At 40.2% G+C, this 21,631-nt stretch overlaps 1 protein-coding gene across 1 annotated transcript in view; it reads left to right on the forward strand.

The window, feature by feature from the left end:
* RNF213 (ring finger protein 213) overlaps nt 1–21,631 on the forward strand; it is an 881,087-nt gene that overhangs the window by 685,464 nt on the left and 173,992 nt on the right. The window contains exons 26-27 of the mRNA XM_053706514.1: nt 4,953–5,089; nt 5,227–5,322. Coding sequence (XP_053562489.1) covers nt 4,953–5,089; nt 5,227–5,322 — 233 coding nt within the window. The remainder of the gene's footprint in view (nt 1–4,952; nt 5,090–5,226; nt 5,323–21,631) is intronic.

Below are 21,631 nucleotides of genomic sequence, written 5' to 3' on the forward strand. Positions count from 1 at the left end.
AGTGATGCTATAACTGTTTTTCAGTTCATTATTTCAACTGTCATTTAATCGTTTAGTGCTTCTGAGGCACAGTACGTTTTTATTAAATAAAATTGTAACCGAGTTGCATGTTTATTGCTAGTGTGTTAAACATGTCTGATTCAGAGGAAGATACCTGTGTCATTTGTTCCAATGCCAAGGTGGAGCCCAATAGAAATTTATGTACTAACTGTATTGATGCTACCTTAAATAAAAGCCAATCTGTACAAATTGAACAAATTTCACCAAACAGCGAGGGGAGAGTTATGCCGACTAACTCGCCTCACGTGTCAGTACCTGCATCTCCCGCCCGGGAGGTGCGTGATATTATGGCGCCTAGTACATCTGGGCAGCCATTACAGATAACATTACAAGATATGGCTACTGTTATGACTGAAGTTTTGGCTAAATTACCAGAACTAAGAGGCAAGCGTGATCACTCTGGGGTGAGAACAGAGTGCGCTGATAATTCTAGGGCCATGTCTGATACTGCGTCACAGCTTGCAGAGCATGAGGACGGAGAGCTTCATTCTGTAGGTGACGGTTCTGATCCAAACAGATTGGATTCAGATATTTCAAATTTTAAATTTAAATTGGAAAACCTCCGTGTATTACTAGGGGAGGTCTTAGCAGCTCTCAACGATTGTAACGCTGTTGCAATACCAGAGAAAATGTGTAGGTTGGATAAATACTTTGCGGTACCCGGCGAGTACTGACGTTTTTCCTATACCTAAGAGATTAACTGAAATTGTTACTAAGGAGTGGGATAGACCCGGTGTGCCGTTCTCACCCCCTCCAATATTTAGAAAGATGTTTCCAATAGACGCCACCACACGGGACTTATGGCAAACGGTCCCTAAGGTGGAGGGAGCAGTTTCTACTTTAGCTAAGCGTACCACTATCCCGGTGGAGGATAGCTGTGCTTTTTCAGATCCTATGGATAAAAAATTAGAGGGTTACCTTAAGAAAATGTTTGTTCAACAAGGTTTTATATTACAACCCCTTGCATGCATCGCGCCGATCACGGCTGCGGCAGCATTTTGGATTGAGTCTCTAGAAGAGAACCTTAGTTCAGCTACGCTGGACGACATTACGGACAGGCTTAGAGTCCTTAAACTAGCTAATTCATTCATTTCGGAGGCCGTAGTACATTTAACCAAACTTACGGCTAAGAATTCAGGATTCGCCATTCAGGCACGCAGGGCGCTGTGGCTAAAATCCTGGTCGGCTGATGTAACTTCTAAGTCCAAATTACTTAATATACCTTTCAAGGGGCAAACTTTATTTGGGCCCGGTTTGAAAGAAATTATCGCTGACATTACAGGAGGTAAGGGCCACGCTCTACCTCAAGACAAAGCCAAAGCTAAGGCTAGACAGTCTAATTTTCGTCCCTTTCGGAATTTCAAAGCAGGTGCAGCATCAACTTCCACTGCACCAAAACAGGAAGGAGCTGTTGCTCGTTACAGACAAGGCTGGAAACCTAACCAGTCCTGGAATAAGGGCAAGCAGGCCAGAAAACCTGCTGCTGCCCCTAAGACAGCATGAACCGAGGGCCCCCGATCCGGGACCGGATCTAGTGGGGGGCAGACTCTCTCTCTTCGCCCAGGCTTGGGCAAGAGATGTCCAGGATCCCTGGGCGCTAGAGATCATATCTCAGGGATACCTTCTAGACTTCAAATTATCTCCCCCAAGAGGGAGATTCCATCTGTCAAGGTTGTCAACAAACCAAATAAAGAAAGACGCGTTTCTACGCTGTGTACAAGATCTATTATTAATGGGAGTGATCCATCCGGTTCCGCGGTCGGAACAAGGACAAGGGTTTTACTCAAACCTGTTTGTGGTTCCCAAAAAAGAGGGAACTTTCAGGCCAATCTTGGATTTAAAGATCCTAAACAAATTCCTAAGAGTTCCATCGTTCAAAATGGAAACTATTCGGACAATCTTACCCATGATCCAAAAGGGTCAATACATGACCACAGTGGATTTAAAGGATGCTTACCTTCACATACCGATTCACAAAGATCATTACCGGTATCTAAGGTTTGCCTTTTTAGACAGGCATTACCAGTTTGTAGCCCTTCCATTCGGATTGGCTACGGCTCCAAGAATCTTCACAAAGGTTCTGGGTGCCCTTCTAGCGGTTCTGAGACCGCGAGGAATTTCGGTAGCTCCGTACCTAGACGACATTCTGATACAAGCTTCAAGCTTTCAAACTGCCAAGTCTCATACAGAGTTAGTTCTGGCATTTCTAAGGTCGCATGGATGGAAAGTGAACGAAAAGAAGAGTTCTCTCTTGCCTCTCACAAGAGTTCCATTCTTGGGGACTCTTATAGATTCTGTAGAAATGAGGATTTATCTAACAGAAGACAGATTAACAAAGCTTCTAAATGTATGCCGTGTCCTTCATTCCATTCAACTCCCGTCAGTAGCTCAATGCATGGAGGTGATCGGCTTAATGGTAGCAGCAATGGACATAGTACCCTTTGCACGCCTACATCTCAAACCGCTGCAATTGTGCATGCTGAGTCAGTGGAATGGGGATTACTCAGATTTGTCCCCCACTCTGAATCTGGATCAAGAGACCAGAAACTCTCTTCTATGGTGGCTTTCTCGGCCACATCTGTCCAGGGGGATGCCGTTCAGCAGGCCGGACTGGACAATCGTAACAACAGACGCCAGCCTTCTAGGTTGGGGCGCTGTCTGGAATTCTCTGAAGGCTCAGGGACAATGGAGTCAGGAGGAAAGTCTCCTGCCAATAAACATTCTGGAATTGAGAGCAGTTCTCAATGCCCTTCTAGCTTGGCCCCAGTTAAAGACTCGGGGGTTCATCAGGTTTCAGTCGGACAACATCACGACTGTAGCTTACATCAACCATCAAGGAGGGACAAGAAGCTCCCTAGCAATGATAGAAGTATCAAAGATAATTCGCTGGGCAGAGTCTCACTCTTGCCACCTGTCAGCAATCCACATCCCGGGAGTGGAGATCTGGGAGGCGGATTTCTTGAGTCGCCAGACTCTTCATCCGGGGGAGTGGGAACTTCATCCGGAGGTCTTTGCCCAAATACTTCAACGTTGGGGCAAACCAGAGATAGATCTCATAGCGTCTCGCCAGAACGCCAAACTTCCTCGCTACGGATCCAGATCCAGGGATCCGGGAGCGGTTCTGATAGATGCTTTGACAGCACCTTGGAACTTCAGGATGGCTTATGTGTTTCCACCCTTCCCACTGCTTCCTCGATTGATTGCCAAAATCAAACAGGAGAGAGCATCTGTGATTCTAATAGCGCCTGCATGGCCGCGCAGGACTTGGTATGCAGATCTAGTGGACATGTCATCCTGTCCGCCTTGGTCTCTACCTCTAAGACAGGACCTTCTGATTCAGGGTCCATTCAAACATCAAAGTCTAACTTCTCTGAAGCTGACTGCTTGGAAATTGAACGCTTGATTTTATCAAAACGTGGTTTTTCTGAGTCGGTTATTGATACCCTGATACAGGCTAGGAAGCCTGTTACCAGAAAGATTTACCATAAAATATGGCGTAAATACCTATACTGGTGTGAATCCAAAGATTACTCCTGGAGTAAGGTTAGGATTCCTAGGATATTGTCTTTTCTACAAGAAGGTTTAGAAAAGGGTTTATCGGCTAGCTCATTAAAGGGACAGATCTCAGCTCTGTCCATCTTGTTACACAGGCGTCTGTCAGAGAATTCAGACATCCAGGCCTTTTGTCAGGCTTTAACTAGGATCAAGCCTGTGTTTAAAACTGTTGCTCCGCCATGGAGTTTAAACTTAGTTCTTAACGTTTTACAGGGTGTTCCGTTTGAACCCCTTCATTCCATTGATATAAAATTGTTATCTTGGAAAGTTCTATTTTTAATGGCTATTTCCTCGGCTCGAAGAGTCTCTGAGTTATCAGCCCTACATTGTGATTCTCCTTATCTGATTTTTCACTCAGACAAGGTAGTTCTGCGTACTAAACCTGGGTTCTTACCTAAGGTAGTCACTAACAGGAATATCAATCAAGAGATTGTTGTTCCATCCTTGTGTCCAAATCCTTCTTCAAAGAAGGAACGTCTTCTACACAATCTGGATGTAGTTCGTGCCCTCAAGTTCTACTTGCAGGCAACTAAAGATTTTCGCCAAACTTCTTCCCTGTTTGTCGTTTATTCTGGACAGAGGAGAGGTCAAAAAGCTTCTGCTACCTCTCTCTCTTTTTGGCTTCGTAGCATAATACGTTTAGCCTATGAGACTGCTGGACAGCAGCCTCCTGAAAGAATTACAGCTCATTCCACTAGAGCTGTGGCTTCCACTTGGGCCTTTAAGAATGAGGCCTCTGTTGAACAGATTTGCAAGGCTGCAACTTGGTCTTCGCTTCATACTTTTTCCAAATTTTACAAATTTGACACTTTTGCTTCTTCGGAGGCTATTTTTGGGAGAAAGGTTCTTCAGGCAGTGGTTCCTTCTGTATAATGAGCCTGCCTATCCCTCCCGTCATCCGTGTACTTTTGCTTTGGTATTGGTATCCCAGAAGTAATGATGACCCGTGGACTGATCACACATAACAGAAGAAAACATAATTTATGCTTACCTGATAAATTCCTTTCTTCTGTTGTGTGATCAGTCCACGGCCCGCCCTGTTTTTTAAGGCAGGTACATATTTTTTAAATTATAATTCAGTCACCACTACACCCTTGGTTTCTCCTTTCTCGTCGGTCTTTGGTCGAATGACTGGAGGTGACGTAGAGGGGAGGAGCTATATAGCAACTCTGCTGGGTGAATCCTCTTGCACTTCCTGTAGGGGAGCAGATAATATCCCAGAAGTAATGATGACCCGTGGACTGATCACACAACAGAAGAAAGGAATTTATCAGGTAAGCATAAATTATGTTTTTATGACATTGGCATCATTGTGAAAAATGTTTTCTGTTTTCAAGATCACTACATTTTCACGCCTTTTGACTTCTGCTGACAAGAAGATATTAAAGGAAGAGCTACATGAAGATGTTGATTTAATTGAAGTGTTGTCACTACAGCAGTTTGACACGGAATATGCTTTCCTGAAAAAAATCAGGTAACCTTTACTGGTAAACTTTTTCCTGTTTCATACATTAAAGAACATGAAACCCATTTGTTCTTTTTTTGTGGGTCAAATGTCAAAAAGTTATAAACACTGTCCAACGTCTGTAAATATTATGTTTTTTATAACAGGAGTTTTCTTGAACATTCAGCAAGAAATAAAATTCTTATTGTACAGACTGATTTTGAAGAAGGCTCTCAAGGAGCTCATCTTGTTGCATCAGCTAAGTAAGTTGCCAGAAACTTCCCATCTTTCTTGTATGATTTTTTTAATTCTTACATACACTATATGGCCAAATGTATGTGGAGCCCCTAATAGTTATTGAGTTAACAGGTGCATACAATCCAGTACATTGCCATTTAAAATCTCTGTAGACAGACGTTAGCAGTACAATTGGTTGTACTGAAGAGCTTGGTGACTGTAAACATGGCACTGTTATAGGTTGCTACCTTTGCCAATTTGTGAAATTTCTGCCTTACTAGACCTGCCCCAGACAACTTTAAGTGCTATTGTTATGAAGTGGAAGCATCTAGAAGCAACAACAGTCCCATGATAGACCATGCAGACTCATAGAGAAGGGCAGTTGATTGCTAATACACATAGCGTGCCTATCATCTATTGCATCACTCTCTACAGAGTTCCAAACTGCCTCTTGAAGAAACATTAGCACAATAAAAGTGCATCAGGTGCTTCATGAAATGGGTTTCCATGGCCGAGCCGCTGTACACAACCACTGGAGCAGTAGAAATGTGTTCTCTGGAGTGATAAATTACAATTAACTATCTGGCAGTCTTATGGGTACAAGTTTGCTACCTACTGGAATGCATAGTGCTTATTGTAAAGTTTGGTGGAGGAGGGATAAATGGCTGGGCTGTTTCTCAGAGTTTGAGCTAGACCCCTTAGTTCCAGTAAAGGGCCATCTTAAAGGGACACTGTACTCAAAGTTTTTCTTTCGTGATTCAGATTGAGCATGAAATTTTAAGCAACTTTCTAATTTACTCCTATTATCAAATTTTCTTCATTCTCTTGGTATCTTTATTTGAAATGCAAGAATGTAAGTTTAGATGCCGGCCCATTTTTTGTAAACAACCTGGGTTGTCCTTGCTGATTGGTGGATAAATTCATCCACCAATAAAAAAGTGCTGTCCAGAGTACTGAACCCAAAAAAAGCTTAGATGCATTCTTTTTCAAATAAAGATAGCAAGAGAACGAAGAAAAACTGATAATAGGAGTAAATTAGAAAGTTTCTTAAAATTGCATGCTCTTTTTGAATTACAAAAGAAAAATTTTGGGGTCAGTGTCCCTTTAAGGCTACAGGATACAAAAATATTTTGAACAATTCGGGGCTAAAATCTCTGGATTGGGAAAGGCCCTTTCCTGTTCTGGCATGACTGTGTCCATGTGCACAAACCGTGTTCTAAGAAGACATTGTTTGACAAGCTTGGTGTAGAAGAACTTGAGTGGCCTGCACAGAGCCCTGATCGAAACCCAAATGAACACCTTTGTGATGAATTGGAATGCTGATTGCAAGCCAGAACTTCCCACTGACACTCAAAAATCTTGTGGAAAGTCTTCCCAGAAGAGTGATGCTGTTATAGCTGTAAAGGGGACTCCATATTAATGCCCAAGTTTTTGGAATGGGATGTTCAACAAGCTAATGTAGGTGTGTTGATCTGGTGTCCACATACTTTAGGCCATACCGCCTCACTATTTACCCTAATCACAGTTTATATCCATCACACACTCTATAAACTCCCACCATTCACACTGCTGTTATTAACCCAAAATGTTCCAGTATATTATCCTTACCACACAGCCCCCAATACTTTTAACCCCATCACTCGATTAACTTATTGAAAAGCACCTCTATACTGATTTAGTAATTAATCAGGATTTCTTTTAAAAAATCTATTTAAAAGACCAGGCAGAGTTTATGGTGAAGAACAGGACTATTAACGACCGTATTTATAGTGTATAGAAGAAGCTAAAGAAGAGTAGGGCAAACATATTTAATTTGGGTGTTAATAGAACAAATGCTGGCTGCAGTTAGGATTAAAGTAATGTGGGAAGGTTGTGGTAAGAGTTTATATGCTAAGGGAGGCAGAGTGCAGTAATAGTGAAAGGATGGTATAGTAAGGTTTAATACAGTGGTGGAGGTCAAAGTAAAACTGCGGTTTAAAGTTGTCGTAAGGGTTAACGCTATAGGGAGTAGGGGTTATAGCTATGGGGAGACTGTGTGGTTAGGATTAATGCTGTGGAGTGAGGGTTCAATATAAGTTGCACTGGCTGTGGTTTAGGGGCAGTAGAGGGCTAGTGTGGTAAAGGCTAATGCTTTGGGAGAGGCTTTTGTTACCTAGAAGCACTGCATCTTGTCCAGTTGGCCTGTGATGAAGGTTCCGAACATCTCCCTGGTAAAAGGAAAATACCGGTGCCCTAGTTTGTGGTTCATTTATATTTATTTAGCCTTCAATGACTTTACAATGAAAAAAAATCAATTGCACCACCTTAGGGAATGTTAGTATACTGCTTTATTAGAATTGATAAAAAAAATATTTTAAGCAGTGAGGTGCCGTGTATTGGCAAGGAATATTTTCAACAACAATAGGTAAGAAAACGAACCACCGATTGCAAAAAGAATACACAAATAACACTATTTTATTCCTTTTAGAATCAAATAATATTGTGTAAGAAGTGTTTGGTGCAACTTTATTCACAGCAAAAAATTAAAACATAACAGCTTTATTAGAACAATCTAAAATAGGGGATTGTAAAAACTAGTATCTGAAACTACAAGACCTCTGCAATAGTAAATACCATCGTTCTACTAGTAACATAAATTCACCACTACTGCAGCAGTTATGTTTAGACTAAGATGAGTCAAATCAGGCATACTGTAGAGGTGACTCTTGTAGCTTACACCACGCTAACAACACATGTCTGATAATGTGTCAGAATGGAGACACTGCCAATAATGGTAATGAGCGTATAGCTAAAGAGTAACTATCAGATTAGGAATAGAAATATCTGATCTACACCGTTATATACACACTTAGCTAAATGTGGTAAGTAAGTGGTCATGTTTTATATCCAAATATTGTGCACATGTATGTAGCCCACAATTAGTAGCAACACGTTAAGCACTTGGCTTAATAGCAGGTCAGTTATAGGTGAGAGATGGATTAAATCACATAAAAAACATTGAGTATAAATAGTATAGTTGCTATGATAGCAATGCTTATCTTTTATCTAACATAGGATACCGTGGTTAGTATAAAAGGTACCATCTAGAATTTCCGTTTTATATGTATTCGTCTAATGTTTCACAGCCCGCACATTTTGCTGGGCTGTTGGAAGGATAAAAGTAATAATTACGGAGTATCAAGATGTTGTACCATAAAATACACACTGTCGCAACAGATCCTGCTAAATACACAGGCAACCTATAGTAGAAAATATGACAACAGATATGTGATCCCGATCACCATTTAGATGTTAAAATATGGCTGTAATATTGCCACTGACATTAGAAAAATAAGGAACAAGAGGGGCGCCTCATGTGTACATCAGTATATCTATATATACAAGCATAAGAAAGAGCCAAATGGGTACTCACAATATGCCCAAGTACACTGATGTACTAGTAGGAGCTGGCTGGAATCTTCAGGTGTACCAGCTAAACCTTTCCAGGTGCAGAGTGGACGATACAGGGGGATCCTGTCACAATGATTGCTAATGGATGGTCAGAAGCAGTATAGAAAGCTGCTATAGAAGGTAATGAACCAAAGCTTGCATAAAACAAGTTCAGTTTATTAAAACAAATATTTGAATATTAAAACCACAGCAAGCAATATTAAAATAATACAACGCGTTTCTCAACCCAGCATGGGCTTTTTCATCAGGCATAATGAACCTTCTAACTGACAATCCATTTAAACAAAGCTTGAACCAATAGTAAGCTAGGACACATCCCTAGTGGGCGTTTCTAGTTACATTGTTAATTGGTGCACATCAATCTGATAATAGCAGTTTAAAAAAATAAATATATATATATATATATATATATATATATATATATATATATATATATATATATATAGAGAGAGAGAGAGAGAGAGAGAGAGAGAGAGAGAGAGAGAGAGAGAGAGAGAGAGAGAGAGAGAGAGAGAGTATAATAAATAACAATGCCTATTCGTATTCACAAAGTATATGAGGGTTACACTTAAATAACTTTAGAAAATGAGTTCTCATTTCAACGCAAACAAATGTAGTATCTGGTAATTGCACAGTGCATATAACAAAAATATTTATAAATTTCCACAATTTCTGAAAATAATTCTTGTATAATCCAAATGGTATGCAGATACAAATGATCTAAAGTGTATAGTTGATCTATATATAATTCATATATAATACATCTAATAAACAATTCATTAGTGTTGGTAACAATAATAATACACACCTCCATTAAATATAAGTGTGGTGTTAGATCAGTGGTTTGTTAAGGTCATTTTTAGGAATTTTGCAATCGTCTTTCCTCTGAAAGTTTATCCGACATTCGGAGTGTGTGACTCTTCTGAATAATCTACTAAGCCATCTTATTTTTAAAACTATTATTCACGTGTTTTGAATGGGAGAATAGATAGCGTGCAAAACAATGCGTGTGCTAGGTGTTTAGACGATATTTGGCCAATCCGCAAGTGTGGACTTAGACACACCTTCCGTTTAACCAATCAGCAAGTTAGAATTCTATTAAGTAGTTATAAGTGAAATTCGTCACTCACAAACGTATTAATCTTGATGTTATGCTTCCAAGTCAGTAAGAGAAACACCGAACAGCACATTATGACTAGGAGACACAAAAAAAAACCTATGTGGCACAGTAAACACACTCAACTAAGCCTACACTTAACCAATCCTAGCCAGTTGCCATATAGCCATATACACACCCTCTATGCAACCAATCAACACATTTGGGCTCCATTGTGTTGATGTACGTCAATGATAGGCTACCCACAAATGCCTATCAGGATGTGTATGCAATATTTTATATATTTGTAAATCCGTATCATTTTTATAGGGGAGATGCAGCTTGACTCCAATGCCTATAACCCCTTCATCAACGATCGCCGTATTTAATGTAACTCGTGGCGATCAAATACAGACTTGATACAGAATAGCCAGAACTCCAAGATATATAATTATTATTACCAAATAAAGAACCCTTTTTAGACAAAAGTCTCTAATGGTTATAAAAATATGTAGCAATCGGACAGTCTGCCAATATAATACTAGTCCTAACTTCTATCCTGTCAGGGTTTTTTCCCTGTTGTGTTTGCCATGTGCTGCTGGCAGCCATTTTACTCACCTCTCTTCCTGTCTTGGTGCATTGTGGGGGATGCTGCTCATTGCCTGCACTTCCTTTTATGGCCAGACTGTTGTGCATCATCCATGTGAGACAGGATGCGGTCTCAGAATTGTGATGTCATCACTTATTATTTAAAGGGCCTCTGTTCAGTATGCTTTGCCCTTGCGTTGTCTCAGACCTGTTTGTGAGAGCTCCTGTGTTTTACCTGGCTGCCTGACGTCCTTCCTGGTTCCTGAACCCTGGCTTGTTCCTGACTCTGCTGTTTTCCTTGTTCCTGATTCCGGCTCGTCTGACTACCAGCTCTGGTTTTGACTCCTGGCTTGTTATTTGACTTGTGGAATTTTTATTATTTTTTGCTATTAATAAAGGTGTGATTATTTTTGCACTTCTCGTCTCAGTCTGATTCCTGGCACCCTGACATATCCTTCAGCAGACCAATCAAAAACAGGGCATCAAATATTATGCCAATATAGTACAAATACTGATTTTTATACTGAAAGTAAATTATTTCTAATTAACCAATTTTTTTAAACAATTTTTAGCGGTTTGTTATTATTCATATTAGTGAGCTACAAAAGTTATGTGCACAGTAAGCAAAAATGGGGCATAACCCGTATAGTATTAAAAGTGTGATACTATTTGTGATAATTGGTAATAATAATAATAAAGCCGATAGTAAATGCAGAACGGTGCCTGTTCTGTGTAGTGAACAATGTATATGTGTATCGCTAATATTAAGTGAGTAAATGCAGAACGGTGCCTGTTCTGTGTAGTGAACAATGTATATGTGTATCGCTAATATTAAGTGAGTGAATCCTATAAGGGTGTGCCAATGGGAAGAATAAGTGTTGTGTCAAAAAGCAGGGCAGCATAGTAAATGGCCACCTCGATAGTATATGTTATTATGTGCCTCTATATGAAGAGAAATTGTAAGTGAGAACCATTAACATTACCGATGTCACTAGTGAGAAAGTGAACAAGCAGAACTAGTGTGATAATACTTGAAGCAATACACTCCATATTCTATCATCAGTGAGATTAAATGTGAATTGAAACAGTGTGTATGCTCAAAAATATGTAAGTGTCAATATTCTCAGATAAAAAATAATAAGTCCTAAGTAGATATGAACTTAATATTGAAATAGCTAAATAAGATCAAATGCAGTGTAATCAATGTATATGCTCTACCCCAAGTTATAATTGACTGTAGGGAATATACATATGATTTCAAAAGGCTGCTAGATCTATAACTTCGTTAAGTCCCAGGGGAAAAAGGGACTGGAATTTATAAATCCAGTACGTCTCTCTCTGACAAAGTCGACTGTATCTGTTTCCTCTAAATGTACATGATATGCTCTCAATGTGTGTAATAACAAATGTATTGCACTTTCTATGTTGATGAACGCTGTGTCTGGATACACTATGTTTTAAGGAGCCATTCTTCAAATTCCTGTTGCATTAACTCCACCTAGTTCTTATCTGTCTACAAGTACGTCCTAAATACTGCAGTCCACATTCAAATGTGAGGGCTTATATAACATACTCCGTACCACAATTTATATGGGTTTTGATCTCAAATGTCTCACTGTGGTGTGACTAGTTATACTATTGCTACCATGATTGATAGATTTGCACATTAGGCATCTCTTTTTGTTACATTTGAAAGCTCCTGGTTTTTTAGTATGACCTGTGGTTTTCAAAGGTAATGTGTGATGCGTATTTCTTTTGAAAACGACTATTTTACTAGGTGCTAATTTTTGTTTTAAAGTAGGAGCACATCTGAAAACCATTCTAGGGCTATATTATATTCCTAATCTGATAGTTACACTTTAGCTATATACTCATTATCATTATTGGCAGTGTCTCCATTCTGACACATTATCACACACGTGTTGTTAGCGTGGTGTAAGCTACAAGAGTCACAGTATGCCTGATTTATTGACTTATCTTAGTCTATATTCCTACATAACTGCTGCAGTAGTGGTGATTTTATGTTACTAGCAGAACGGTGGTATTAACTATTGCAGAGGTCTTCTAGTTTCAGATACTAATTTTAACAATCCCCTATTTTAGATTGTTCTAATAAAGCTGTTATGTTTTAAATTTTTGCTAATTTTGCTGTGAATAAAGTTGCACCAAACACTTCTTACACAATATTATTTGATTCTCAAAGGAATAAGACAGTGCTATTTGTGTGAACTTTTTGCAATCAGTGGTTCCTTTTGCCACCTATTATTGTTGATGAAAATATTCAATGACTTTACTCCTACTTTGTGGCTGGTATTTACACTAGGTCGAGGTGTTTAAGGTTATTAAAAAAAAAAAAATTTAAAAAAGGTCACAAGAGGTTGCAACAGGATTGTGCCACCACAAAATACCTTTTATTGTTTTCATAGAAATTCATGTAAACCAAATTTTTTTTGCAAATTGTTAAAAAAAAAAAAAATTTGGACCAGGATTTTGATCACTGGTCCAAATTGGATACCAGTGTATAAATACAAGCTGCAAACAGACGGTGATCACGTTTTTCCCAGTGTTTATGCTAATTTTCCAAGTCAAGCTGATTTTGAGGGTCACAGATTGGGTTTCTGAAGGTTGTTAATAGATTAGCCATTGCTAAACTGATGAAAAGAAATAGCTTTAAATTAATTAATGAAAGACTAAAGTATATGCATGTATATCACATATGTCTCTGGTAAATCAGGCTAGACTTCCAGAGAGCCAGGAATGATTAGCAGATTTACAATGGTACAATATGCAGGTAATAGCCAGAGAAATGCTTTAAGCAAGTAGTGACTAGCTGGACACTGTAAGCAGGTAATGACTAGTGAGACACAATATGCAGGTAATTGCGAGCAGTTTACAGCTAGCAGGACAGTAGATATTAGGCTTAGGCAGAATTTTGTTATTCGGCAATCGTATACTAAACGAATGTTAAATATGACCGAAGGCAGAGACATTCAGCTATTTTCGATGCCTGATATAGTAGTGTAAAAGTGCAACACTGGATTTGCACAGATATTTGTGTTGCAAATTTACACTAAAAACATCCAGCTTTGAATATAGCTAAATGTCAATGCCTGCGGTCATATTTGGCATTTGTTCAGTAAATGAATGCCAAATAATTAAATTCTGCCATGCCTAATAGGCCAGCACGATGTAGTATGCAGATAATGACCAACAGAACACATAGTGGATGGAGATAGTGAGCATCAAAACAATGGGGCCAAACCTGGACAGACAGGGGTCGCTTCTGCAAACTTGTCCACCCAGGATTGCAGAATGCTGGCAACAATACGCTGCCCACATTTAATATTGCACAAGCTTCTGCTTGTGCAGTGCCACCTCCTGCTCGCGCTAGCCCACTGGTTTTCAAACTTTCCTCAAGCCTCCCAAACAGAACAGATTTTTAGGATTACCTTCTGTGAGAGCAGGTAAATAAACATGTTCACTAATCAGTTGATTATTTCACCTGTGCTCCAGTTCAGATATCCTCAAAATCTGGCCTGTTAGGGAGGCCTGAGGACAGGTTTAAAAACCAGTGTGCTAGCCCAATGGTGCACGAATAGGGGCTGTCAATCACCCCGGGCGAATGTGTCTGGGGTGATTTTAATTCGCCAGCTAAGAGCTAGCATAAAGGTTCCGAAGCAGTGATCTGATAACTGTTGCTTCTTAAAGGTACATTAAACCCAATTTTTTTTCTTTCATGATTCAGATAGAGAATACATTTTAAAACAACATTCCAATTTACTTATTTTATTTAGTTTGCTTAATTCTTTAGATATCCTTTGTTGAAGAAATAGCAATGCATATGGGTAAGCCAATCACACAAGGCATCTATGTGCAACCACCAATCAGCAGCTACTGAGCCTATCTAGATATGCTTTTAAGCACAGGATATCAAGAGAATAAAGCAAATTAGAAAATAGAAGTAAATTAGAAAGTTGTTTAAAATTGCATGCTCTTTCTAAATCATGAAAGAAAAAAACTGGGTTTCATATCCCTTTAACTTGCAGGTAATGCAGCATACTATATGCAGGATAGGCCAGCAAGACACTAACAGGGTGGACAGCCAGAATAAGCAAGGAGCAGAGGCTACCTACATTTAGATAATATAACAACCAAGCATCTAAGGAATGCTTGCATTGTTCTTATATAGGCCCTGATATTCAAAGTATTCTCCAGCTTGGAGAGAGATTGCAGTTCAGTCTTCACAGGGGCTGAACTCACTGAATGCTCAAAAGAAAAATAGCACTGTGAAATCTCTCTCATTTGTGTATGTGAAGGAGAGTAAATCCCAGTGCAATATAGCACTGCGTGAAATGAGATTTTTGTTATACTTAAACTTTGTGCTTTGTATTTTATATCACTTTATATTTCAGATTTGGTCCTTTCAGTATTATTGCATTTAAGCTTTCCATTTCCTCATTTATATTTTAAAACATTTAGATTTAGCTCTAGCAGTGATTTTACAAATTCTGATTATGTTTGAAAGTTTCTGCGTTACAAATTAGGATAATACTTTGTATATTTCTGTGTAGCTTTTACAAATTACATTGTACCTTGTATTTGTTGCATTGCAAACTAAAACTGACAGGTTCGGATAGTTGGAGCGACAGGGCAGTTCCCTGGGCTAAACGGGGAAATTCTCAGGGTATGCCTGAAGCTCTATCTCAAGTATTGTGAATTTGGTAAGCCGTTTACACAAGTTGGACTCACTCATTTATCTTGCCAGCTGTATACAGTTGAAGTTTGTTCAAAATTCACAATACACTTACTTTAACTAACAGAAAAGTAATATATACTAAAATATAGACAAAAGCAAGTTAAATTGTAGTGAAAACATTTTAGTTTAATTTATGTATCAGCCCCATGTATTCTTCAGTTACCTTCGCTCTCCCATGTGAAATTCTGTATCCCAGAGATATTCATTTCTTTTTTATAGAAGACATCTCTCATTTTTTCTGGGACTTCCAGGTTCCTTCCCTTTTCTTAGAAAATTCAGTGAGTTCAGCCCATTTGAAGTCTGCCTTGTAATCTCTCTCCAAATTAGAGAATGTTTGATTATCTGACCCCATAGAAATTAATAAAGCTCTCAGTTTTTTTAGTTTCAGTTTAAACAGAATAAATGTGCAATGTAATTGGTAAAAGAAACAAATAAATATACAAAGTATGAGACTCATTTGTTAAAGTTACACAGAAACTGATAAGGCAGAATCAGAATGTGCAAATTCATAATCCTAAATACACTGCTGTATACAAAATAAAATACAAAATAGAAAGCACAAAGTTTAAATGTAATAAAATCGAATCAGAAGTTTAAAGTGAAATAAAATAGAAAGCACAAAGTGTAAATGCTGCAAAACTGTCATGTTTTGCAGTGCTGTATTGCACTGGGCTTGTCTCTCCTTCACATAGAGAAATGCAGAAAAAGCCCCTTGGAGAATTAAAGCAAAATCTGCCTTTTGAAAATTTCACTAGGGATCTTGCAATGCTGGAGTATCATTTTAGAATATATCATCTGAGCAGAGAGGTTTTGAATATCAGGCACAGTGTGAGTTGCATACCGGGATAAAGCCTCAACATTTGTCGGCACACTAAGTTGCACATTGTCAAAGCTTTAAACAAGAGCAAGATGCATGCTTGTGTCCGTTAGTAGGACCATGAATCTGCCTGATAAATTGTGTACTTGTAGAGATTCCAGCTTTGATTGTACAATATACATCTGATGTGAATATTTCCTAGTAAATAACAAGGAATTGTTTAATATCAGCATAGTTCAGAGAAAATCAAAGTGATGCAAGCATCTAATTTCACCTTTAGCCTTTGGGGTGAGAGAGACTATGCCACTATATGAACTGGAGATACATGTTTATGGTCATATACATATATATTTACAATTTGCTGCTATCGCTGCACTACTTACCCCTTTTGCTGCGCTAGGTTCTCATGTCATGTCTCATGAGGCTCCCATTAGAGCATATGGAAGAGCACTCTTGTGAGCATTGCTGTCAACTTGTAATACCAGCACACATTAGGGTGCGCTGGCATTACTCAGTGGAGCGCAAATATCGCTTTTACAAAAGCGATATTTAGCGCTCCACTTGTAATCTGGCCCTTAATATTTAATATGAACAAAAATACACAGTACATTTATAGAAAAAGAGGGAATAATTAATCAAAAGTATACAATTCAAACAGATTAAAAAAAAGCCAAAATAACTGAAACTATTACTTAAAGGGATAGGAAGGTATAAATTAAACTTCCAAGGATCAGATAGAGCATGTCTATTTAATACACTTTTACAATTTCAAATGTGCTTTGTTTTCTTGATATCCATTGTTGAAATTGAATACGAACATATCCTACACTAGTGGGAGTTAGCTGCTGATTGGTACCTGCATACCTTTGTTTCTTCTTTATTTTCCTAAATAATTTTTCTCCAACATAGGTGTGTCCGGTCCACGGCGTCATCCTTACTTGTGGGATATTCTCTTCCCCAACAGGAAATGGCAAAGAGCCCAGCAAAGCTGGTCACATGATCCCTCCTAGGCTCCGCCTACCCCAGTCATTCTCTTTGCCGTTGTACAGGCAACATCTCCACGGAGATGGCTTAGAGTTTTTTAGTGTTTAACTGTAGTTTTTTATTATTCAATCAAGAGTTTGTTATTTTAAAATAGTGCTGGTATGTACTATTTACTCAGAAACAGAAAAGAGATGAAGATTTCTGTTTGTATGAGGAAAATGATTTTAGCAACCGTTACTAAAATCCATGGCTGTTCCACACAGGACTGTTGAGAGGAATTAACTTCAGTTGGGGGAACAGTGAGCAGTCTCTTGCTGCTTGAGGTATGACACATTCTAACAAGACGATGTAATGCTGGAAGCTGTCATTTTCCCTATGGGATCCGGTAAGCCATGTTTATTAAGATAGTAAATAAGGGCTTCACAAGGGCTTATTAAGACTGTAGACTTTTTCTGGGCTAAATCGATTCATTATTAACACATATTTAGCCTTGAGGAATCATTTAATCTGGGTATTTTGATAAGTTTATATCGGCAGGCACTGTTTTAGACACCTTATTCTTTAGGGGCTTTCCCAAATCATAGGCAGAGCCTCATTTTCGCGCCGGTGTTGCGCACTTGTTTTTGAGAGGCATGACATGCAGTCGCATGTGTGAGGAGCTCTGATACATAGAAAAGACTTTCTGAAGGCGTCATTTGGTATCGTATTCCCCTTTGGGCTTGGTTGGGTCTCAGCAAAGCAGATACCAGGGACTGTAAAGGGGTTAAAGTTAAAAATGGCTCCGGTTCCGTTATTTTAAGGGTTAAAGCTTCCAAATTTGGTGTGCAATACTTTTAAGGCTTTAAGACACTGTGGTGAAATTTTGGTGAATTTTGAACAATTCCTTCATATTTTTTCGCAATTGCAGTAATAAAGTGTGTTCAGTTTAAAATTTAAAGTGACAGTAACGGTTTTATTTTAAAACGTTTTTTGTACTTTGTTATCAAGTTTATGCCTGTTTAACATGTCTGAACTACCAGATAGACTGTGTTCTGAATGTGGGGAAGCCAGAGTTCCTTCTCATTTAAATAAATGTGATTTATGTGACAATGACAATGATGCCCAAGATGATTCCTCAAGCGAGGGGAGTAAGCATGGTACTGCATCATTCCCTCCTTCGTCTACACGAGTCTTGCCCACTCAGGAGGCCCCTAGTACATCTAGCGCGCCAATACTCCTTACTATGCAACAATTAACGGCTGTAATGGATAATTCTGTCAAAAACATTTTAGCCAAAATGCACACTTATCAGCGTAAGCGCGACTGCTCTGTTTTAGATACTGAAGAGCATGACGACGCTGATAATAATGGTTCTGAAGGGCCCCTAAACCAGTCTGATGGGGCCAGGGAGGTTTTGTCTGAGGGAGAAATTACTGATTCAGGGAACATTTCTCAACAAGCTGAACCTGATGTGATTACGTTTAAATTTAAGTTGGAACATCTCCGCGCTCTGCTTAAGGAGGTATTATCCACTCTGGATGATTGTGACAATTTGGTCATCCCAGAGAAACTATGTAAAATGGACAAGTTCCTAGAGGTCCCGGGGCTCCCAGAAGCTTTTCCTATACCCAAGCGGGTGGCGGACATTATAAATAAAGAATGGGAAAGGCCCGGTATTCCTTTCGTCCCTCCCCCCATATTTAAAAAATTGTTTCCTATGGTCGACCCCAGAAAGGACTTATGGCAGACAGTCCCCAAGGTCGAGGGAGCGGTTTCCACTTTAAACAAACGCACCACTATACCCATAGAAGATAGTTGTGCTTTCAAAGATCCTATGGATAAAAAATTAGAAGGTTTACTTAAAAAGATGTTTGTTCAGCAGGGTTACCTTCTACAACCAATTTCATGCATTGTCCCTGTCGCTACAGCCGCGTGTTTCTGGTTCGATGAGCTGGTAAAGGCGGTCGATAGTGATTCTCCTCCTTATGAGGAGATTATGGACAGAATCAATGCTCTCAAATTGGCTAATTCTTTCACCCTAGACGCCACTTTGCAATTGGCTAGGTTAGCGGCTAAGAATTCTGGGTTTGCTATTGTGGCGCGCAGAGCGCTTTGGTTGAAATCTTGGTCAGCTGATGCGTCTTCCAAGAACAAGCTACTTAACATTCCTTTCAAGGGGAAAACGCTGTTTGGCCCTGACTTGAAAGAGATTATCTCTGATATCACTGGGGGTAAGGGCCACGCCCTTCCTCAGGATCGGCCTTTCAAGGCCAAAAATAAACCTAATTTTCGTCCCTTTCGTAGAAACGGACCAGCCCAAAGTGCTACGTCCTCTAAGCAAGAGGGTAATACTTCTCAAGCCAAACCAGCTTGGAGACCAATGCAAGGCTGGAACAAGGGAAAGCAGGCCAAGAAACCTGCCACTGCTACCAAGACAGCATGAAATGTTGGCCCCCGATCCGGGACCGGATCTGGTGGGGGGCAGACTCTCTCTCTTCGCTCAGGCTTGGGCAAGAGATGTTCTGGATCCTTGGGCGCTAGAAATAGTCTCCCAAGGTTATCTTCTGGAATTCAAGGGGCTTCCCCCAAGGGGGAGGTTCCACAGGTCTCAGTTGTCTTCAGACCACATAAAAAGACAGGCATTCTTACATTGTGTAGAAGACCTGTTAAAAATGGGAGTGATTCATCCTGTTCCATTAGGAGAACAAGGGATGGGGTTCTACTCCAATCTGTTCATAGTTCCCAAAAAAGAGGGAACGTTCAGACCAATCTTAGATCTCAAGATCTTAAACAAGTTTCTCAAGGTTCCATCGTTCAAGATGGAAACCATTCGAACAATTCTTCCTTCCATCCAGGAAGGTCAATTCATGACCACGGTGGATTTAAAGGATGCGTATCTACATATTCCTATCCACAAGGAACATCATCGGTTCCTAAGGTTCGCATTCCTGGACAAGCATTACCAGTTCGTGGCGCTTCCTTTCGGATTAGCCACTGCTCCAAGGATTTTCACAAAGGTACTAGGGTCCCTTCTAGCTGTGCTAAGACCAAGGGGCATTGCTGTAGTACCTTACTTGGACGACATTCTGATTCAAGCGTCGTCCCTTCCTCAAGCAAAGGCTCACACGGACATTGTCCTGGCCTTTCTCAGATCTCACGGATGGAAAGTGAACGTGGAAAAAAGTTCTCTATCTCCGTCAACAAGGGTTCCCTTCTTGGGAACAATAATAGACTCCTTAGAAATGAGGATTTTTCTGACAGAGGCCAGAAAAACAAAACTTCTAGACTCTTGTCGGATACTTCATTCCGTTCCTCTTCCTTCCATAGCGCAGTGCATGGAAGTGATAGGTTTGATGGTAGCGGCAATGGACATAGTTCCTTTTGCGCGCATTCATCTAAGACCATTACAACTGTGCATGCTCAGTCAGTGGAATGGGGACTATACAGACTTGTCTCCGAAGATACAAGTAAATCAGAGGACCAGAGACTCACTCCGTTGGTGGCTGTCCCTGGACAACCTGTCACAAGGGATGACCTTCCGCAGACCAGAGTGGGTCATTGTCACGACCGACGCCAGTCTGATGGGCTGGGGCGCGGTCTGGGGATCCCTGAAAGCTCAGGGTCTTTGGTCTCGGGAAGAATCTCTTCTACCGATAAATATTCTGGAACTGAGAGCGATATTCAATGCTCTCAAGGCTTGGCCTCAGCTAGCGAGGGCCAAGTTCATACGGTTTCAATCAGACAACATGACAACTGTTGCGTACATCAACCATCAGGGGGGAACAAGGAGTTCCCTAGCGATGGAAGAAGTGACCAAAATCATTCTATGGGCGGAGTCTCACTCCTGCCACCTGTCTGCTATCCACATCCCAGGAGTGGAAAATTGGGAAGCGGATTTTCTGAGTCGTCAGACATTGCATCCGGGGGAGTGGGAACTCCATCCGGAAATCTTTGCCCAAGTCACTCAACTGTGGGGCATTCCAGACATGGATCTGATGGCCTCTCGTCAGAACTTCAAAGTTCCTTGCTACGGGTCCAGATCCAGGGATCCCAAGGCGGCTCTAGTGGATGCACTAGTAGCACCTTGGACCTTCAAACTAGCTTATGTATTCCCGCCGTTTCCTCTCATCCCCAGGCTGGTAGCCAGGATCAATCAGGAGAGGGCGTCGGTGATCTTGATAGCTCCTGCGTGGCCACGCAGGACTTGGTATGCAGATCTGGTGAATATGTCATCGGCTCCACCATGGAAGCTACCTTTGAGACGAGACCTTCTTGTTCAAGGTCTGTTCGAACATCCGAATCTGGTCTCACTCCAGCTGACTGCTTGGAGATTGAACGCTTGATCTTATCGAAGCGAGGGTTCTCAGATTCTGTTATCGATACTCTTGTTCAGGCCAGAAAGCCTGTAACTAGAAAGATTTACCACAAAATTTGGAAAAAATATATCTGTTGGTGTGAATCTAAAGGGTTCCCTTGGGACAAGGTTAAGATTCCTAAGATTCTATCCTTCCTTCAAGAAGGATTGGAAAAAGGATTATCTGCAAGTTCCCTGAAGGGACAGATTTCTGCCTTGTCTGTGTTACTTCACAAAAAGCTGGCAGCTGTGCCAGATGTTCAAGCCTTTGCTCAGGCTCTGGTTAGAATCAAGCCTGTTTACAAACCTTT

This window comes from Bombina bombina, chromosome 1, assembly GCF_027579735.1.
Source record: "Bombina bombina isolate aBomBom1 chromosome 1, aBomBom1.pri, whole genome shotgun sequence".
NCBI classification, from domain to species: Eukaryota; Metazoa; Chordata; class Amphibia; order Anura; family Bombinatoridae; genus Bombina; species Bombina bombina.